Source organism: Thunnus albacares, chromosome 8, assembly GCF_914725855.1.
Source record: "Thunnus albacares chromosome 8, fThuAlb1.1, whole genome shotgun sequence".
Classification (NCBI taxonomy): Eukaryota; Metazoa; Chordata; class Actinopteri; order Scombriformes; family Scombridae; genus Thunnus; species Thunnus albacares.
In genome coordinates, this window is record NC_058113.1 from 8468908 (window position 1) to 8490250 (window position 21343).

The 21343-nt window shown below is 35.7% G+C and overlaps 5 protein-coding genes across 5 annotated transcripts; all 5 read right to left on the minus strand.

Moving 5' to 3' along the window:
• Positions 1 to 1162: 1162 nt before the first annotated feature.
• LOC122987197 lies at positions 1163 to 3733 on the minus strand. The gene is made up of 7 exons (XM_044358942.1): positions 3539 to 3733; positions 3353 to 3430; positions 3167 to 3256; positions 1943 to 2059; positions 1743 to 1838; positions 1536 to 1604; positions 1163 to 1408 (listed from the first exon to the last, which is right to left on the minus strand). Exons 1-7 carry the CDS (start codon positions 3623 to 3625, stop codon positions 1307 to 1309), a joined length of 639 nt encoding a protein of 212 aa, XP_044214877.1. The 5' UTR covers positions 3626 to 3733; the 3' UTR covers positions 1163 to 1306.
• Positions 3734 to 5913: 2180 nt separating this feature from the next.
• Positions 5914 to 6745, minus strand: LOC122987468 (hepcidin-like). The gene is made up of 3 exons (XM_044359364.1): positions 6475 to 6745; positions 6289 to 6366; positions 5914 to 6117 (listed from the first exon to the last, which is right to left on the minus strand). Exons 1-3 carry the CDS (start codon positions 6559 to 6561, stop codon positions 6025 to 6027), a joined length of 258 nt encoding a protein of 85 aa, XP_044215299.1. The 5' UTR covers positions 6562 to 6745; the 3' UTR covers positions 5914 to 6024.
• A 5332-nt stretch (positions 6746 to 12077) lies between these two features.
• On the minus strand, positions 12078 to 12903 carry LOC122987455 (hepcidin-like). The gene is made up of 3 exons (XM_044359349.1): positions 12729 to 12903; positions 12543 to 12620; positions 12078 to 12371 (listed from the first exon to the last, which is right to left on the minus strand). Exons 1-3 carry the CDS (start codon positions 12813 to 12815, stop codon positions 12279 to 12281), a joined length of 258 nt encoding a protein of 85 aa, XP_044215284.1. The 5' UTR covers positions 12816 to 12903; the 3' UTR covers positions 12078 to 12278.
• A 2484-nt stretch (positions 12904 to 15387) lies between these two features.
• On the minus strand, positions 15388 to 16213 carry LOC122987459 (hepcidin-like). The gene is made up of 3 exons (XM_044359354.1): positions 16039 to 16213; positions 15853 to 15930; positions 15388 to 15681 (listed from the first exon to the last, which is right to left on the minus strand). The coding sequence occupies exons 1-3, from the start codon at positions 16123 to 16125 to the stop codon at positions 15589 to 15591; spliced, it is 258 nt and encodes an 85-aa protein (XP_044215289.1). The 5' UTR covers positions 16126 to 16213; the 3' UTR covers positions 15388 to 15588.
• Positions 16214 to 18327: 2114 nt separating this feature from the next.
• LOC122987492 (hepcidin-like) lies at positions 18328 to 19159 on the minus strand. The gene is made up of 3 exons (XM_044359397.1): positions 18980 to 19159; positions 18796 to 18873; positions 18328 to 18624 (listed from the first exon to the last, which is right to left on the minus strand). The coding sequence occupies exons 1-3, from the start codon at positions 19064 to 19066 to the stop codon at positions 18532 to 18534; spliced, it is 258 nt and encodes an 85-aa protein (XP_044215332.1). The 5' UTR covers positions 19067 to 19159; the 3' UTR covers positions 18328 to 18531.
• Positions 19160 to 21343: the final 2184 nt, after the last annotated feature.

Consider the following 21343-nt stretch of genomic DNA (forward strand, 5'->3'; position numbering starts at 1 on the left):
TTGTTCAGGACAAGAATTTCGGTCTTTGGGGGGCCGAGATGCTACTATATTAGAGTTTGAATAATAAAAATGGTTTTCCATTGCGTTAGACACCATTATGTTTGCCAAACACATTGGATATCACTTATCTTCAAATCTTTTCCCTTGTCAAAGTGAAGCTTAATGTTTGAACATGCAACATTAAATCATATAACTAACAACTCTTGTCCAAGTATGTTATTCTATGGCAAACATCCAAACTGTCCAGGGCTTGTTTAAGAATGAAGGATGAAGAAAAACATAATTTCAATTACATTTTTACTGTTCTACCCTACGATACATAAACAATGCTCTCCTTTAATTCCAAGTCTTCTACACAGATAGTCAACTGGTGAGGAAGTTAACTCTTTGCCTGGACATGCAGCTTTCACCTCAGACTGTTAGTATTATATCATGTGTGTAATAACTCACCTCATGTACCATGTGCACCAGATGTATTTTCAAAATTAAGAAAAGGTCAATGCTGTAATGAACTGGCCACTGATTGAATCACTTTTATATAATTTATCATATTTGAGTATAAAAATGAATGCAGGAAAACGATTGAGAATGGTGATAGGCCAATTGTGCATATTCATTGATAATCATTTACTTTTGCGTTAGTGTTTTTGGTCACGGTGAGGTTAAAAAGAAACACCCCCCAACTTCTTGAAATACAGAGTTTGTTTTACTAGAGCAGCATGCACACCATTTCAACATGTGGGAAAATCCAAAGCTTGACAGAACTGTCTTGACAAGTTAGTGCTGCAAAGCTATGATTGGATAATTACTGTTCGGGCGGGATTTAGCAAAGAGTCGAATGAATGTTAATGTGAAAGCAAACAAAAAGATTAAAAAAATAGGTTGTGAATAAAAACTTTATGGTGGACTGTTTACTGTGGACATTTAAAAAAAAGGAAAAAGGAAAAATAAAGGTAGAAAATGATCTTTGGGCTGTTAAAGCTGATATTAAAAGGTGCCATTTAAATTCCTAGTGTAACTTCTGTAAGTCTTCACAATTCAGTTTCTTGTGCAGAAAGCAATATCTCTTTCTGTGTTTGACTCATGTGACAACAAGATCAGTGTCAACAAAACACACAACACTTTGACACATTATGTTTTAGTTATGTTATATTTTATTGTGATAATACAGTGTGCACAAATTAAGTACATCATGACCAAATCTGGTAAAAACTAATTTTACATGCCTTGAATACAGAGCAATAAAATAGCTTCAACTGAAAAAACAGGAGAAATGATAATTTAGAGGTTGTTGGTGCAGGAATCCTCAGAACTTGCAGCACAATCCACAGTAAGCGCGGCGGTTGCGGCAGCAGCTGCAGCAAAAGCGACACTTAATGCCTCGCTTCTGTCTGCTTTTATACGGCATCTGTGTGAAAGACAAGAGACATGAGCAAGGTGTTCATCTCCAGCATTATCTCACTCTTTCTCTCATCTATTTTTATTTGAATTAGCTTAAGGTATTTGGATTGATTCATTCAGCTAAGTGAACATACCATCCATGAGTCCACTGATGTCTCATTTGCAGAAACTGGAGTAAACATCATTTCCTCCATCTCTTGCGCCTTAAATTTAAAGAATTGTGCACATTTATATTAAGAACCACATTTCAGCATTTTGACACGCTCCTTCTGTGGAGTGCATCAGGGCATTTTGTAGGGAAAATACATCCACTTATATTTGAATTGACTGAAGATATTTGCCTGAATATCTTGAGTCACCATCCAGGATTCCTTAGATGTCTCTTCATGTGCTGCAACTGGACTGTCATCGCTCATCATCTCCTCCAGCACTTGCACCTGTTAATGAATTATGAACATTTACAGTCAGACCAACATTTTAGCATCATGACAAAACATTTATATCTATAAATGGATTAAAAGAGTGAAAGTCAAGTACTTACTTCACTGAGTGTGGCAACGCTCTCTTGAATGCAAATAAAGGTGAGCATGACGGCCACTGCAACTGCAACACTGAATGTCTTCATCTTAGGAGAGTTTGAGACGTTTACGCTTTTAAGTCAACTAATTTTCTTTTAGTTTGGTCAGCTCTTCTGAGTTGTTCCCCTGTCTGATGGTTGAGTGTGCAAAATGTGCTTTTATTTATACTGACTTGGACCACTGTTGACTCATCACTGGCAGCATGTTTCTGCTGCCAGGGATGGGCTGGACTAGAGTTGGGAAATTCCTGAGCAATGGGTTTTGGAAATTTTCTACTTTGAAAATAAATAAATACATATATGAGAAACAGTGAGAAACAGTAATGAAATGAAAAGTCAAAATAAACTTATAAAGTAATATATTTTGGGCTTTAACACCAATGAAATCACAGATTTTTAGCAACTTCAGGCTTTGCAAGTATCTGATGTAATAAGCAAATTTCCCTTCTTCACTGTGTCTGGTTTATTGACAACCCTGCTGAACTGTGAAAGAAATCACTTCTAGGTTTTCCATACATGTTTAATATTAAAGGGGAGCATCACCTGATGTTTACATGTTCACCTCATTTCTAAACTAATTTGAATTAACGTGTCATGTAAAGTAATGAAGAACACGTCATTCTGTTTGCCTGCCCCAAATGTTTGTAACAAATCCTCAAAAATGTATTTAATCATGTTTTATTCTTTTTGAGTGTCATTTATTTGTCACCAAAGCAAAAGTAACAGTGACAGAAATCTAAAAAATGAAACTGTGATGACAATGTAAACACTTATTGTATTTCAGTGGTTATTTTCTGACAATATTACAATGTTTTACCTTTCTATCTTTATCTGAAAACATTCAATATTTGAGTTCATTTAAGAAATGTTAACTATGAAGAATGAAAGCACTGTGAAAGAAATGTTGAGTTGTGGATGTAATGTTATATTAATTAACTTAAAGATGTGTTTTGATTTGTATGATTAAAGTTAGGCTCAAATTGACTGCAGAACAATACTTTGGCACATTATGTTTTAGTTATGTTATGGTATTTTATTGTGATAATACACTGTGCAAAAATGAAGTACAGCATGACCAAATCTAGTAAAAATTAATTTTACATGCCCTAAATACAAAGTAGTATAATTGAATTAAGACACAAAAACACATAAATGATTATTTAGTGGTTGTTGGTGCAGGAGTCCTCAGATTGTGCAGCACATTCCGCAGACACCGGGGATGCAGCAGCCACAGCAAACACGACACTTAAGGCCACGTTTCTGTCTGTTATACGGCATCTGTATGAAAGACGAACATGAGCAAGCTGTTGGTCCACCTTTGAATGATCTTATGGTAATTAGCTTTTCATAATCTGTTCAGTAAACTTAACATACCTTCCATGATTCCACAGATGTCTCTTCATGTACAGCAACTGGACTGTCATTGCTCATCACTTCTTCCAGCTCTTGTTCCTGTTAAAGAATTCCACATGTTTACAGCAGGAATCACATCTTAGCTTTCTGACAAAACATTAGATGTAATAAGAAAATCTAACTAGTGTTTATTATATTGTTACTCACTCCGGTGACTGGGACAGCAGAACTCTCCTGAAGGAAGATGAAGGTGAGCATGATGGCCACTGCAACTGCAACACTGAACGTCTTCATCTTCAGAGTGTGTGAGTGGTTTAAGTTGCACCAAGATTTCTTCAGATCCTGATCTTGTCAGCTCTTTTCACCTGTCTGATGTTGAGTGTGCTAAATGTGCTGGTATTTATACTCGCTTGAGCATCTGTTGCTTCACTATTGACAGCATGTACCTGCTTCTGGGAAAAGGTTTGCATCACTCCTTGAGTGATGGTTATAGGAAATTCCCAAAGATAGGAAATAGAAAGTTCTTTATTTGACTGTCTGCTCCTCAATATCAAATCAATCATCAACTTTTCCTCTCATTGTTTATGCATTTATGCTTTTACTTAATCTGTACTTCAAAGCAACTTCATGTGACATATAATGAAGAACTGAACATGTTTGACATACAAAATGAAAATGACAGCTGATGTTGTTAAAGCTTTTAATTTCTCATAAAATTGCTGCAATAGTATCACTGATGTCCTGACATATGTTGCCAATTGTTAATAAATCTCTGTTATATATATAACACACTGAAACATTTTAAACAGTGTGATGAATAAAGCAAACTGTCAATTAATGCATAAAATAAACACTAAAATGTTTTTAGATTATCTATCTATCTATTTATTTATTTGCATCATCACCTAAACACCTCAAGATTAATTCATCATGTTGTGAGTGATAAATCAATAATGGCAATGACACTAACAAGGAAAAACTGTATTTAATGATAACTGTTGGCTATTTACATTGAAAAATCCAAAAAAAATCAAGGGTCAATAAACTTTATAATGTCAGTCTTAGTGAATGCAGTATATTGTGCAATAACAAAAATCCCTTACTGTACCACACTCTGCCTCTTTTACTGAAAACCTTGTTGAACACTGTGCTTGGTTACGGTGACCACAACAGTGTCAACAACAGTACCATGTCTGGTTCCACAGCTTCTGGGATTTAGGCAAGTGGCAACTACCAGGCCTTGAGGCTGAAGCCAATGCAAGTGCAATGTTTTTAACCAGTCATTATGGTCTCAATCACTAAATTCGAGCCCTCTAATGAGTGTGCTGATGGTCATTTTGGAAATGATTGCTCTGTTAATATGATATGAAGACTTATAGTAGCTTTGAAGTCTGCTATGTAGACATTGACAGCTGTGATTGACAGTTTGCTCATCTGCTGCTCTGCCCTGCATCAAGACTCACACTGAGTCGGACTATTGTCGCAGTATTTCTTAAAGTTTAATGTTAGATAATTGTGATACTTTTTATGTAACAACATCATTAGGTCAACATTTCAAAACTTTGATTTATTATCAAATACCTGCAAAATGAATGACATTCCCACCAGCCTCAGCTGTTTGCCACCATTTGCCACTCACCTCTCTCTGTCTCTATATCTCTCTCTAGCTATGACAGAAGAGTTTAAAACAGAATTTTCAGATTAAACACCTGACAGAACAGAAGTGGTGCACTCTTTGCTCTAAAACAGCAGCTTGTTAGCCCTCAAGTCTGCTTAGTTTGTCCACCAAGATTGTTACTGCTCTTTCAGTCATGGCCATAGACCTTTTTCAAAAAGAAACAGACCCAGCTGTCATCATCAGCATATTGAGCAGCAAGAGCTTGATGGAGCTGTTGCAGGTTGGTGTCCCTTATTGACAGTAGCTGTGTTGTAACTTTAGTCTGATATCAGCTTGCTACATCACAGCAGTTAGTTTGCTATTTAATGATATCAACAATCAGAGGATTTGGGTTTTTTGTTAATGTGTGAAACTGTGGAATTTATTAAGGTGTTACTTACTGCCACTAGCTAATCAAGAACACCTTTTTCTATCTCATCAGTAGTTGGCTTGCTTTATACTTAGCTAAATTTGATGAATTGATTTATAAAGGCTTCTATCAGTCAACATGTGTAGTTAGAAAATCAAGCTTGCTTCCAAACTTGAAAAATAAATCTAAATGATCTACACACGCAACTAAAATAAGATACTTCTAGTATGCCAGTTATTGTAGGAAAATATTTGTACCATTTGTGTTAAAAGAGTCAGAGAATTACTAATATTGCAGGAAACATATCAAGTGTGCAAAAACATATCAGATGTATGCTTTCATGAGACAGCCATAGATGGAATCACTATTGTGTATTTTAGAGTATTTGAGTGTAGAGAAAGAGTAGCAATATGACTGTCAATAATATTCATAATTGAAACAACACTTTGAAACACTTAATTATAGCAACCTAACAATTTATTGATCACACATTTCAGTATTTGCAGATATTTAATGTAATTCCTGTATGTCAATAATGAATTTACAGTGCACAATAACTAAAGTATGACCACACCTAGTAACATCTTTACATGTTTACATGCCATAAATACAATTTTAGACAAAAACACATAAATGATTATTTAGTGGTTGTTGGTGCAGGAATCTTCAGAATCTGCAGCACACTCCGCAGATACCGGGGGTGCAGCAGCCGCAGCAAAAGCGACACTTAATGCCACGTTTCTGTCTGTTATACGGCATCTGTGTGAAAGAAAAGAGACATGAGCGAGGTGTTTATCTCCAGCATTATCTCTGACTCTGCTCATCTTCTTCTGTGGAGTGCATCATTGCACTTTGTAGGCAAAGCACATCCACTTAAATTTGAATTAGCTCAATGTATTTGACCAAAGTCATTCAGTAAACTTAACATACCTTCCATGATTCCACAGATGTCTCTTCATGTACAGCAACTGGACTGTCATTGCTCATCACTTCTTCCAGCTCTTGTTCCTGTTAAAGAATTCCGCATGTTTACAGCAGGAATCACATCTTAGCTTTCTGACAAAACATTAGATGTAATAAGAAAATCGAACTAGTGTTAATTATATTGTTACTCACTCCAGTGACTGGGACAGCAGAACTCTCCTGAAGGAAGATGAAGGTGAGCATGATGGCCACTGCAATTGCAACACTGAACGTCTTCATCTTCAGAGTGTGTGAGTGGTTTAAGTTGCACCAAGATTTCTTCAGATCCTGATCTTGTCAGCTCTTTTCACCTGTCTGATGTTGAGTGTGCTAAATGTGCTGGTATTTATACTCGCTTGAGCATCTGTTGCTTCACTATTGACAGCATGTACCTGCTTCCGGGAAAAGGTTTGCATCACTCCTTGAGTGATGGTTATAGGAAATTCCCAAAGATAGGAAATAGAAAGTTCTTTGTTTTCACTGTCTGTTCCTCAATATCAAATCAATCATTTACTTTTCCTCTCATTGTTTATGCATTTATGCTTTTACTTAATCTGTACTTCAAAGCAACTTCATGTAACATATAATGAAGAACTGAACATGTTTGACATACAAAATGAAAATGACAGCTGATTTTTTTTAAAGCTTTTAATTTCTCATAACATTGCTGCAATAATATCACTGATGTCCTGACATATGTTGCCAATTGTTAATAAATCCCTATTATATATATAACAGACTGAAACATTTTAAACAGTGTGATGAATAAAGCAAACTGTCAATTAATGCATAAAATAAACACTAAATGCTTTTAGATTATCTATCTATCTATCTATCTATCTATCTATCTATCTATCTATCTATCTATCTATCTATCTATCTATCTATCTATCTATCTAGATTATTTATTTATTTACATCATCACTTAAACACCTCAAGATTAATTCATCATGTCGTGAGTGATAAATCAATAATGGCAATGACACTAAAAAGGAAAAACTGTATTCAATGATTAACTGTGGGCTATTTACATTGAAAAAAAATCAAGGGTCAATAAACTTTATAACTTCAGTCTTAGTGAATGCAGTATATTGTGCAATAACAAAAATTCCTTACTGTACTTCACTCTGCCTCTTTCACTGATAACCTTGCTGAACCACTTGTTTGGTTCATGTCATAAAGAAAATGAAAAAATGACTTATCAGTGATAGTTATAGGAAATTCCTAAAGACAGGGAATGTTTAACATAAAAAATGAAAATGACAGCTGATGTTAAAGCTTTTAATTTCTCATAACATTGCTGCAATAGTATCACTGATGTCCTGACATATGTTGCCAATTGTTAATAAATCCCTGTTATATATATAACACACTGAAACATTTTTAACAGTGTGATGAATAAAGAAAACTGTCAATTAATGCATAAAATAAACACTAAAATGTTTTTAGTTTATCTATTAATTTATTTGCATCATCACCTAAACACCTCAAGATTAATTCATCATGTTGCGAGTGATAAATCAATAATGGCAATGACACTAACAAGGAAAAACTGTATTTAATGATAACTGTTGGCTATTTACATTGAAAAATCCAAAAAAAATCAAGGGTCAATAAACTTTATAACTTCAGTCTTAGTGAATGCAGTATATTGTGCAATAACAAAAATCCCTTACTGTACCACACTCTGCCTCTTTTACTGAAAACCTTGTTGAACACTGTGCTTGGTTACAATGACCACAACATCAGTGTCAACAACAGTACCATGTGTGGTTCCACAGCTTCTGGGATTTAGGCAAGTGGCAACTACCAGGCCTTGAGGCTGAAGCCAATGCAAGTGCAATGTTTTTAACCAGTCATTATGGTCTCAATCACTAAATTCGAGCCCTCTAATGAGTGTGCTGATGGTCATTTTGGAAATGATTGCTCTGTTAATATGATATGAAGACTTATAGTAGCTTTGAAGTCTGCTATGTAGACATTGACAGCTGTGATTGACAGTTTGCTCATCTGCTGCTCTGCCCTGCATCAAGACTCACACTGAGTCGGACTATTGTCGCAGTATTTCTTAAAGTTTAATGTTAGATAATTGTGATACTTTTTATGTAACAACATCATTAGGTCAACATTTCAAAACTTTGATTTATTATCAAATACCTGCAAAATGAATGACATTCCCACCAGCCTCAGCTGTTTGCCACCATTTGCCACTCACCTCTCTCTGTCTCTATATCTCTCTCTAGCTATGACAGAAGAGTTTAAAACAGAATTTTCAGATTAAACACCTGACAGAACAGAAGTGGTGCACTCTTTGCTCTAAAACAGCAGCTTGTTAGCCCTCAAGTCTGCTTAGTTTGTCCACCAAGATTGTTACTGCTCTTTCAGTCATGGCCATAGACCTTTTTCAAAAAGAAACAGACCCAGCTGTCATCATCAGCATATTGAGCAGCAAGAGCTTGATGGAGCTGTTGCAGGTTGGTGTCCCTTATTGACAGTAGCTGTGATGTAACTTTAGTCTGATATCAGCTTGCTACATCACAGCAGTTAGTTTGCTAATTAATGATATCAACAATCAGAGGATTTGCTTTTTGTTAATGTGTGAAACTGTGGAATTTATTAAGGTGTTACTTACTGCCACTAGCTAATCAAGAACGCCTTTTTCTATCTCATCAGTAGTTGGCGCACTTTATACTTAGCTAAATTTGTTGAATTGATTTATAAAGGCTTCTATCAGTCAACATGTGTAGTCAGAAAGTCAAGCTTGCTTCCAAACTTGAAAAATAAATCTAAATGATCTACACACAGAACTAAAATAAAATACTTCTAGTATGCCAGTTATTGTAGGAAAATATTTGTACCATTTGTGTTAAAAGAGTCAGAGAATTACTAATATTGCAGGAAACATATCAAGTGTGCAAAAACATATCAGATGTATGCTTTCATGAGACAGCCATAGATGGAATCACTATTGTGTATTTTAGAGTATTTGAGTGTAGAGAAAGAGTAGCAATATGACTGTCAATTATATTCATAATTAAAACAACACTTTGAAACACTTAATTATAGCAACCTAACAATTTATTGATCACACATTTCAGTATTTGCAGATATTTAGTGTAATACCTGTATGTCAATAATGAATTTACAGCGCACAATAACTAAAGTATGACCACACCTAGTAACATCTTTACATGTTTACATGCCATAAATACAATTTTAGACAAAAACACATAAATGATTATTTAGTGGTTGTTGGTGCAGGAATCTTCAGAATCTGCAGCACACTCCGCAGATACCGGGGGTACAGCAGCCACAGCAAAAGCGACACTTAATGCCACGTTTCTGTCTGTTATACGGCATCTGTGTGAAAGAAAAGAGACATGAGCGAGGTGTTCATCTCCAGCATTATCTCTGACTCTGCTCATCTTCTTCTGTGGAGTGCATCATTGCACTTTGTAGGCAAAGCACATCCACTTAAATTTGAATTAGCTCAATGTATTTGACCAAAGTCATTCAGTGAACTTAACATACCTTCCATGATTCCACAGATGTCTCTTCATGTACAGCAGTGTGTGAGTGGTTTAAGTTGCACCAAGATTTCTTCAGATCCTGATCTTGTCAGCTCTTTTCACCTGTCTGATGTTGAGTGTGCTAAATGTGCTGGTATTTATACTCGCTTGAGCATCTGTTGCTTCACTATTGACAGCATGTACCTGCTTCCAGGAAAAGGTTTGCATCACTCCTTGAGTGATGGTTATAGAAAATTCCCAAAGATAGGAAATAGAAAGTTCTTTGTTTTCACTGTCTGTTCCTCAATATCAAATCAATCATTAACTTTTCCTCTCATTGTTTATGCATTTATGCTTTTACTTAATCTGTACTTCAAAGCAACTTCATGTAACAGATAATGAAGAACTGAACATGTTTGACATACAAAATGAAAATGACAGCTGATGTTAAAGCTTTTAATTTCTCATAACATTGCTGCAATAGTATCACTGATGTCCTGACATATGTTGCCAGTTGTTAATAAATCCCTGTTATATATATAACAGACTGAAACATTTTAAACAGTGTGATGAATAAAGCAAACTGTCAATTAATGCATAAAATAAACACTAAAATGTTTTTTGTTTATCTATTAATTTATTTACATCATCACCTAAACACCTCAAGATTAATTCATCATGTTGTGAGTGATAAATCAATAATGGCAATGACACTAACAAGGAAAAAATGTATTTAATGATTAATTGTTGGCTATTTACATTGAAAAATCAAAAAACAATCAAGGGTCAATAAAGTTTATAATGTCAGTCTTAGTGAATGCAGTATATTGTGCAATAACAAAAATCCCTTACTGTACCACACTCTGCCTCTTTTACTGAAAACCTTGTTGAACACTGTGCTTGGTTACAATGACCACAACATCAGTGTCAACAACAGTACCATGTGTGGTTCCACAGCTTCTGGGATTTAGGCAAGTGGCAACTACCAGGCCTTGAGGCTGAAGCCAATGCAAGTACAATGTTTTTAACCAGTCATTATGGTCTCAATCACTAAATTCGAGCCCTCTAATGAGTGTGCTGATGGTCATTTTGGAAATGATTGCTCTGTTAATATGATATGAAGACTTATAGTAGCTTTGAAGTCTGCTATGTAGACATTGACAGCTGTGATTGACAGTTTGCTCATCTGCTGCTCTGCCTGGCATCAAGACTCACACTGAGTTGGACTATTGTCGCAATATTTCTTAAAGTTTAATGTTAGATAATTGTGATACCTGACTTTTCATGTAGCAACATCATTAGGTCAACGTTTCAATACTTTGATTTATTATCAAATATCTGCAAAATGAATGACATTCCCACCAGTCTCAGCTGTTTGCCACCATTTGCCACTCACCTCTCTCTGACTCTATATCTCTCTCTAGCTGTGACAGAAGAGTTTAGAACAGAATTTTCAGATTAAACACCTGACACAACAGAAGTGGTGCACTCTTTGCTCTAAAACAGCAGCTTGTTAGCCCTCAAGTCTGCTTAGTTTGTCCACCAAGATTGTTACTGCTCTTTCAGTCATGGCCATAAACCTTTTTCAAAAAGAAACAGACCCAGCTGTCATCATCAGCATATTGAGCAGCAAGAGCTTGATGGAGCTGTTGCAGGTTGGTGTCCTTTATTGACAGTAGCTGTGTTGTAACTTTAGTCTGATATCAGCTTGCTACATCACAGCAGTTAGTTTGCTATTTAATGATATCAACAATCAGAGGATTTGCTTTTTGTTAATGTGTGAAACTGTGGAATTTATTAAGGTGCTACTTACTGCTACTAGCTAATCAAGAACACCTTTTTCTATCTCATCAGTAGTTGGCTTGCTTTATACTTAGCTAAATTTGTTGAATTGATTTATAAAGGCTTCTATCAGTCAACATGTGTAGTCAGAAAGTCAAGCTTGCTTCCAAACTTGAAAAATAAATCTAAATGATCTACACACAGAACTAAAATAAAATACTTCTAGTATGCCAGTTATTGTAGCAAAATATTTGTACCATTTGTGTTAAAAGAGTCAGAGAATTACTCATATTGCAGGAAACATATCAAGTGTGCAAAAACATATCAGATGTACGCTTTCATGAGACAGCCATAGATGGAATCACTATTGTGTATTTTAGAGTATTTGAGTGTAGAGAAAGAGTAGCAATATGACTGTCAATAATATTCATAATTAAAACAACACTTTGAAACACTTAATTATAGCAACCTAACAATTTATTGATCACACATTTCAGTATTTGCAGATATTTAGTGTAATACCTGTATGTCAATAATGAATTTACAGCGCACAATAACTAAAGTATGACCACACCTAGTAACATCTTTACATGTTTACATGCCATAAATACAATTTTAGACAAAAACACATAAATGATTATTTAGTGGTTGTTGGTGCAGGAATCTTCAGAATCTGCAGCACACTCCGCAGATACCGGGGGTGCAGCAGCCGCAGCAAAAGCGACACTTAATGCCACGTTTCTGTCTGTTATACGGCATCTGTGTGAAAGAAAAGAGACATGAGCGAGGTGTTTATCTCCAGCATTATCTCTGACTCTGCTCATCTTCTTCTGTGGAGTGCATCATTGCACTTTGTAGGCAAAGCACATCCACTTACATTTGAATTAGCTCAATGTATTTGACCAAAGTCATTCAGTAAACTTAACATACCTTCCATGATTCCACAGATGTCTCTTCATGTACAGCAACTGGACTGTCATTGCTCATCACTTCTTCCAGCTCTTGTTCCTGTTAAAGAATTTCACATGTTTACAGCAGGAATCACATCTTAGCTTTCTGACAAAACATTAGATGCAATAAGAAAATCGAACTAGTGTTAATTATATTGTTACTCACTCCGGTGACTGGGACAGCAGAACTCTCCTGAAGGAAGATGAAGGTGAGCATGATGGCCACTGCAACTGCAACACTGAACGTCTTCATCTTCAGAGTGTGTGAGTGGTTTAAGTTGCACCAAGATTTCTTCAGATCCTGATCTTGTCAGCTCTTTTCACCTGTCTGATGTTGAGTGTGCTAAATGTGCTGGTATTTATACTCGCTTGAGCATCTGTTGCTTCATCACTGACAGTATGTACCTGCTTCCGGGAAAAGGTTTGCATCACTCCTTGAGTGATGGTTATAGAAAATTCCCAAAGATAGGAAATAGAAAGTTCTTTATTTGACTGTCTGTTCCTCAATATCAAATCAATCATTAACTTTTCCTCTCATTGTTTATGCATTTATGCTTTTACTTAATCTGTACTTCAAAGCAACTTCATGTAACAGATAATGAAGAACTGAACGTTTGACATACAAAATGAAAATGACAGCTGATGTTCAAGCTTTTAATTTATAATAACACTGCTGCAATAGTATCACTGATGTCCTGACATATGTTGCCAATTGTTAATAAATCCCTGTTATATATATAACACACTGAAACATTTTAAACAGTGTGATGAATAAAGAAAACTGTCTATTAATGCATAAAATAAACACTAAAATGTTTTTAGATTATCTATCTATTTATTTATTTATTTATTTATTTGCATCATCACCTAAACACCTCAAGATTAATTCATCATGTTGTGAGTGATGAATCAATAATGGCAATGACACTAACAAGGAAAAAATGTATTTAATAATTAATTGTTGGCTATTTACATTGAAAAATCAAAAAAAAAATCAAGGGTCAATAAACTTTATAATGTCAGTCTTAGTCAATGCAGTATCTGGTGCATTAACAAAAATCCCTTACTGTACTTCACTCTGCTTCTTTTACTGACAACCTTGCTGAACCACTTGCTTGGTTCATGTCATAAAGATAATGAAAAAATGACTTATCAGCACTGACAGCATGTACCTGCCTCTGGGAAGGGTTTGCATCACTCCTTGAGTGATAGTTATAGGAAATTCCTAAAGATAGGGAATGTTTAACATAAAAAATGAAGATGACAGCCGATGTTAAAGCTTTTATTTCCTAATAACATTACTGCAATAACATTACTGATGTCCTGACATATGTTGCCTGTTGTTAATAAATCAATAATGACAATGACACTAAGATGGAAAAAAGTGTTTAATGATTGACTAAGTATGTTGTGCAATAACAAAAATCCCTTACTGTACCACACTCTGCCTCTTTTACTGAAAACCTTGTTGAACACTGTGCTTGGTTACAATGACCACAACATCAGTGTCAACAACAGTACCATGTCTGGTTCCACAGCTTCTGGGATTTAGGCAAGTGGCAACTACCAGGCCTTGAGGCTGAAGCCAATGCAAGTGCAATGTTTTTAACCGGTCATTATGGTCTCAATCACTGAATTCGAGCCCTCTAATGAGTGTGCTGATGGTCATTTTGGAAATGATTGCTCTGTTAATATGATATGAAGACTTATAGTAGCTTTGAAGTCTGCTATGTAGACATTGACAGCTGTGATTGACAGTTTGCTCATCTGCTGCTCTGCCCTGCATCAAGACTCACACTGAGTTGGACTATTGTCGCAATATTTCCTAAAGTTTAATGTTAGATAATTGTGATACTTTTTATGTAACAACATCATTAGGTCAACATTTTAATATTTTGATTTATTATCAAATGCCTGCAAAATGAATGACATTCCCACCAGCCTCAGCTGTTTGCCACCATTTGCCACTCACCTCTCTCTGTCTCTATATCTCTCTCTAGCTGTGACAGAAGAGTTTAGAACAGAATTTTCATATTAAACACCTGACAGAACAGAAGTGGTGCACTCTTTGCTCTAAAACAGCAGCTTGTTAGCCCTCAAGTCTGCTTAGTTTGTCCACCAAGATTGTTACTGCTCTTTCAGTCATGGCCATAAACCTTTTTCAAAAAGAAACAGACCCAGCTGTCATCATCAGCATATTGAGCAGCAAGAGCTTGATGGAGCTGTTGCAGGTTGGTGTCCCTTATTGACAGTAGCTGTGATGTAACTTTAGTCTGATATCAGCTTGCTACATCACAGCAGTTAGTTTGCTAATTAATGATATCAACAATCAGAGGATTTGGGTTTTTTGTTAATGTGTGAAACTGTGGAATTTATTAAGGTGTTACTTACTGCCACTAGCTAATCAAGAACGCCTTTTTCTATCTCGTCATTAGTTGGCTTGCTTTATACTTAGCTAAATTTGTTGAATTGATTTATAACGGCTTCTATCAGTCAACATGTGTGGTCAGAAAGTCAAGCTTGCTTCCAAACTTGAAAAATAAATCTAAATGATCTACACACAGAACTAAAATAAAATACTTCTAGTAGGCCAGTTATTGTAGGAAAATATTTGTACCATTTGTGTTAAAAGAGTCAGAGAATTACTCATATTGCAGGAAACATATCAAGTGTGCAAAAACATATCAGATGTACGCTTTCATGAGACAGCCATAGATGGAATCACTATTGTGTATTTTAGAGTATTTGAGTGTAGAGAAAGAGTAGCAATATGACTGTAAATAATATTCATAATTAAAACAACACTTTGAAACACTTAATTATAGCAACCTAACAATTTATTGATCACACATTTCAGTATTTGCAGATATTTAGTGTAATACCTGTATGTCAATAATGAATTTACAGCGCACAATAACTAAAGTATGACCACACCTAGTAACATCTTTACATGTTTACATGCCATAAATACAATTTTAGACAAAAACACATAAATGATTATTTAGTGGTTGTTGGTGCAGGAATCTTCAGAATCTGCAGCACACTCCGCAGATACCGGGGGTGCAGCAGCCGCAGCAAAAGCGACACTTAATGCCACGTTTCTGTCTGTTATACGGCATCTGTGTGAAAGAAAAGAGACATGAGCGAGGTGTTCATCTCCAGCATTATCTCTGACTCTGCTCATCTTCTTCTGTGGAGTGCATCATTGCACTTTGTAGGCAAAGCACATCCACTTACATTTGAATTAGCTCAATGTATTTGACCAAAGTCATTCAGTAAACTTAACATACCTTCCATGATTCCACAGATGTCTCTTCATGTACAGCAACTGGACTGTCATTGCTCATCGCTTCTTCCAGCTCTTGTTCCTGTTAAAGAATTTCACATGTTTACAGCAGGAATCACATCTTAGCTTTCTGACAAAACATTAGATGCAATAAGAAAATCGAACTAGTGTTTATTATATTGTTACTCACTCCGGTGACTGGGACAGCAGAACTCTCCTGAAGGAAGATGAAGGTGAGCATGATGGCCACTGCAATTGCAACACTGAACGTCTTCATCTTCAGAGTGTGTGAGTGGTTTAAGTTGCACCAAGATTTCTTCAGATCCTGATCTTGTCAGCTCTTTTCACCTGTCTGATGTTGAGTGTGCTAAATGTGCTGGTATTTATACTCGCTTGAGCATCTGTTGCTTCATCACTGACAGTATGTACCTGCTTCCGGGAAAAGGTTTGCATCACTCCTTGAGTGATGGTTATAGGAAATTCCCAAAGATAGGAAATAGAAAGTTCTTTGTTTTGACAATACATTTATATTAACTTTTCCTTTCGCCATTTATGCATTTATGCTTTTACTTAATCTGTACTTCAAAGCAACTTCATGTAACATATAATGAAGAACTGAACATGTTTGACATACAAAATGAAAATGACAGCTGATTTTTTTTTAAAGCTTTTAATTTATAATAACATTGCTGCAATAATATCACTGATGTCCTGACATATGTTGCCAATTGTTAATAAATCCCTGTTATATATATAACAGACTGAAACATTTTAAACAGTGTGATGAATAAAGCAAACTGTCAATTAATGCATAAAATAAACACTAAAATGTTTTTAGATTATCTATCTATTTATTTATTTATTTATTTATTTGCATCATCACCTAAACACCTCAAGATAAATTCATCATGTTGTGAGTGATAAATCAATAATGCCAATGACACTAACAAGGAAAACATGTATTTAATAATTAACTGTTGGCTATTTACATTGAAAAATCAAAAAAAAAAAATCAAGGGTCAATAAACTTTATAACTTCAGTCTTAGTGAATGCAGTATATTGTGCAATAACAAAAATCCCTTACTGTACCACACTCTGCCTCTTTTACTGAAAACCTTGTTGAACACTGTGCTTGGTTACAATGACCACAACAACAGTGTCAACAACAGTACCATGTCTGGTTCCACAGCTTCTGGGATTTAGGCAAGTGGCAACTACCAGGCCTTGAGGCTGAAGCCAATGCAAGTGCAATGTTTTTAACCAGTCATTATGGTCTCAATCACTAAATTCGAGCCCTCTAATGAGTGTGCTGATGGTCATTTTGGAAATGATTGCTCTGTTAATATGATATGAAGACTTATAGTAGCTTTGAAGTCTGCTATGTAGACATTGACAGCTGTGATTGACAGTTTGCTCATCTGCTGCTCTGCCCTGCATCAAGACTCACACTGAGTTGGACTATTGTCGCAATATTTCTTAAAGTTTAATGTTAGATAATTGTGATACTTGACTTTTCATGTAGCAACATCATGAGGTCAACATTTCAATACTTTGATTTATAATCAAATACCTGCAAAATGAATGACATTCCCACCAGCCTCAGCTGTTTGCCACCATTTGCCACTCACCTCTCTCTGTCTCTATATCTCTCTCTAGCTTTGACAGAAGAGTTTAGAACAGAATTTTCAGATTAAACACCTGACAGAACAGAAGTGGTGCACTCTTTGCTCTAAAACAGCAGCTTGTTAGCCCTCAAGTCTGCTTAGTTTGTCCACCAAGATTGTTACTGCTCTTTCAGTCATGGCCATAAACCTTTTTCAAAAAGAAACAGACCCAGCTGTCATCATCAGCATATTGAGCAGCAAGAGCTTGATGGAGCTGTTGCAGGTTGGTGTCCCTTATTGACAGAAGCTGTGATGTAACTTTAGTCTGATATCAGCTTGCTACATCACAGCAGTTAGTTTGCTAATTAATGATATCAACAATCAGAGGATTTGGGTTTCTTGTTAATGTGTGAAACTGTGGAATTTATTAAGGTGCTACTTACTGCCACTAGCTAATCAAGAACGCCTTTTTCTATCTCATCAGTAGTTGGCTTGCTTTATACTTAGCTAAATTTGTTGAATTGATTTATAAAGGCTTCTATCAGTCAACATGTGTAGTCAGAAAGTCAAGCTTGCTTCCAAACTTGAAAAATAAATCTAAATGATCTACACACGCAACTAAAATAAAATACTTCTAGTATGCCAGTTATTGTAGGAAAATATTTGTACCATTTGTGTTAAAAGAGTCAGAGAATTACTAATATTGCAGGAAACATATCAAGTGTGCAAAAACATATCAGATGTATGCTTTCATGAGACAGCCGTAGATGGAATCACTATTGTGTATTTTAGAGTATTTGAGTGTAGAGAAAGAGTAGCAATATGACTGTCAATTATATTCATAATTAAAACAACACTTTGAAACACTTAATTATAGCAACCTAACAATTTATTGATCACACATTTCAGTATTTGCAGATATTTAGTGTAATACCTGTATGTCAATAATGAATTTACAGCACACAATAACTAAAGTATGACCACACCTAGTAACATCTTTACATGTTTACATGCCATAAATACAATTTTAGACAAAAACACATAAATGATTATTTAGTGGTTGTTGGTGCAGGAATCTTCAGAATCTGCAGCACACTCCGCAGATACCGGGGGTGCAGCAGCCACAGCAAAAGCGACACTTAATGCCACGTTTCTGTCTGTTATACGGCATCTGTGTGAAAGAAAAGAGACATGAGCGAGGTGTTTATCTCCAGCATTATCTCTGACTCTGCTCATCTTCTTCTGTGGAGTGCATCATTGCACTTTGTAGGCAAAGCACATCCACTTACATTTGAATTAGCTCAATGTATTTGACCAAAGTCATTCAGTAAACTTAACATACCTTCCATGATTCCACAGATGTCTCTTCATGTACAGCAACTGGACTGTCATTGCTCATCACTTCTTCTAGCTCTTGTTCCTGTTAAAGAATTTCACATGTTTACAGCAGGAATCACATCTTAGCTTTCTGACAAAACATCAGATGTAATAAGAAAATCGAACTAGTGTTAATTATTGTTACTCACTCCAGTGACTGGGACAGCAGAACTCTCCTGAAGGAAGATGAAGGTGAGCATGATGGCCACTGCAATTGCAACACTGAACGTCTTCATCTTCAGAGTGTGTGAGTGGTTTAAGTTGCACCAAGATTTCTTCAGATCCTGATCTTGTCAGCTCTTTTCACCTGTCTGATGTTGAGTGTGCTAAATGTGCTGGTATTTATACTCGCTTGAGCATCTGTTGCTTCACTATTGACAGCATGTACCTGCTTCCAGGAAAAGGTTTGCATCACTCCTTGAGTGATGGTTATAGGAAATTCCCAAAGATAGGAAATAGAAAGTTCTTTGTTTTCACTGTCTGTTCCTCAATATCAAATCAATCATTAACTTTTCCTCTCATTGTTTATGCATTTATGCTTTTACTTAATCTGTACTTCAAAGCAACTTCATGTAACATATAATGAAGAACTGAACGTTTGACATACAAAATGAAAATGACAGCTGATGTTCAAGCTTTTAATTTCTCATAACATTGCTGCAATAGTATCACTGATGTCCTGACATATGTTGCCAGTTGTTAATAAATCCCTGTTATGTGTATAACACACTGAAACATTTTAAACAGTGTGATGAATAAAGCAAACTGTCAATTAATGCATAAAATAAACACTAAATGCTTTTAGATTATCTATCTATCTATTTATTTATTTATTTATTTACATCATCACCTAAACACCTCAAGATTAATTCATCATGTTGTGAGTGATAAATCAATAATGGCAATGACACTAACAAGGAAAAAATGTATTTAATAATTAATTGTTGGCTATTTACATTGAAAAATCAAAAAAAAAATCAAGGGTCAATAAACTTTATAATGTTAGTCTTAGTCAATGCAGTATCTGGTGCATTAACAAAAATCCCTTACTCTACTTCACTCTGCTTCTTTTACTGACAACCTTGCTGAATCACTTGCTTGGTTCATGTCATAAAGATAATGAAAAAATGACTTATCAGCACTGACAGCATGTACCTGCCTCTGGGAAGGGTTTGCATCACTCCTTGAGTGATAGTTATAGGAAATTCCTAAAGATAGGGAATGTTTAACATAAAAAATGAAGATGACAGCCGATGTTAAAGCTTTTATTTCCTAATAACATTACTGCAATAACATTACTGATGTCCTGACATATGTTGCCTGTTGTTAATAAATCAATAATGACAATGACACTAAGATGGAAAAAAGTATTTAATGATTGACTAAGTATGTTGTGCAATAACAAAAATCCCTTACTGTACCACACTCTGCCTCCTTTACTGAAAACCTTCTTGAACACTGTGCTTGGTTACGGTGACCACAACAGTGTCAACAACAGTACCATGTCTGGTTCCACAGCTTCTGGGATTTAGGCAAGTGGCAACTACCAGGCCTTGAGGCTGAAGCCAATGCAAGTGCAATGTTTTTAACCAGTCATTATGGTCTCAATCACTAAATTCGAACCCTCTAATGAGTGTGCTGATGGTCATTTTGGAAATGATTGCTCTGTTAATATGATATGAAGACTTATAGTAGCTTTGAAGTCTACTATGTAGACATTGACAGCTGTGATTGACAGTTTGCTCATCTGCTGCTCTGCCCTGCATCAGGACTCACACTGAGTTGGACTATTGTCGCAATATTTCTTAAAGTTTAATGTTAGATAATTGTGATACCTGACTTTTCATGTAGCAACATCATTAGGTCAACATTTCAATACGTTGATTTATAATTGAATACCTGCAAAATGAATGACATTCCCACCAGCCTCAGCTGTTTGCCACCATTTGCCACTCACCTCTCTCTGTCTCTATATCTCTCTCTAGCTGTGACAGAAGAGTTTAGAACAGAATTTTCATATTAAACACCTGACAGAACAGAAGTGGTGCACTCTTTGCTCTAAAACAGCAGCTTGTTAGCCCTCAAGTCTGCTTAGTTTGTCCACCAAGATTGTTACTGCTCTTTCAGTCATGGCCATAAACCTTTTTCAAAAAGAAACAGACCCAGCTGTCATCATCAGCATATTGAGCAACAAGAGCTTGATGGAGCTGTTGCAGGTTGGTGTCCCTTATTGACAGTAGCTGTGTTGTAACTTTAGTCTGATATCAGCTTGCTACATCACAGCAGTTAGTTTGCTAATTAATGATATCAACAATCAGAGGATTTGGGTTTTTTGTTAATGTGTGAAACTGTGGAATTTATTAAGGTGTTACTTACTGCCACTAGCTGATCAAGAATGCCGTTTTCTATCTCATCAGTAGTTGGCTTGCTTTATACTTAGCTAAATTTGTTGAATTGATTTATAAAGGCTTCTATCAGTCAACATGTGTAGTCAGAAAGTCAAGCTTGCTTCC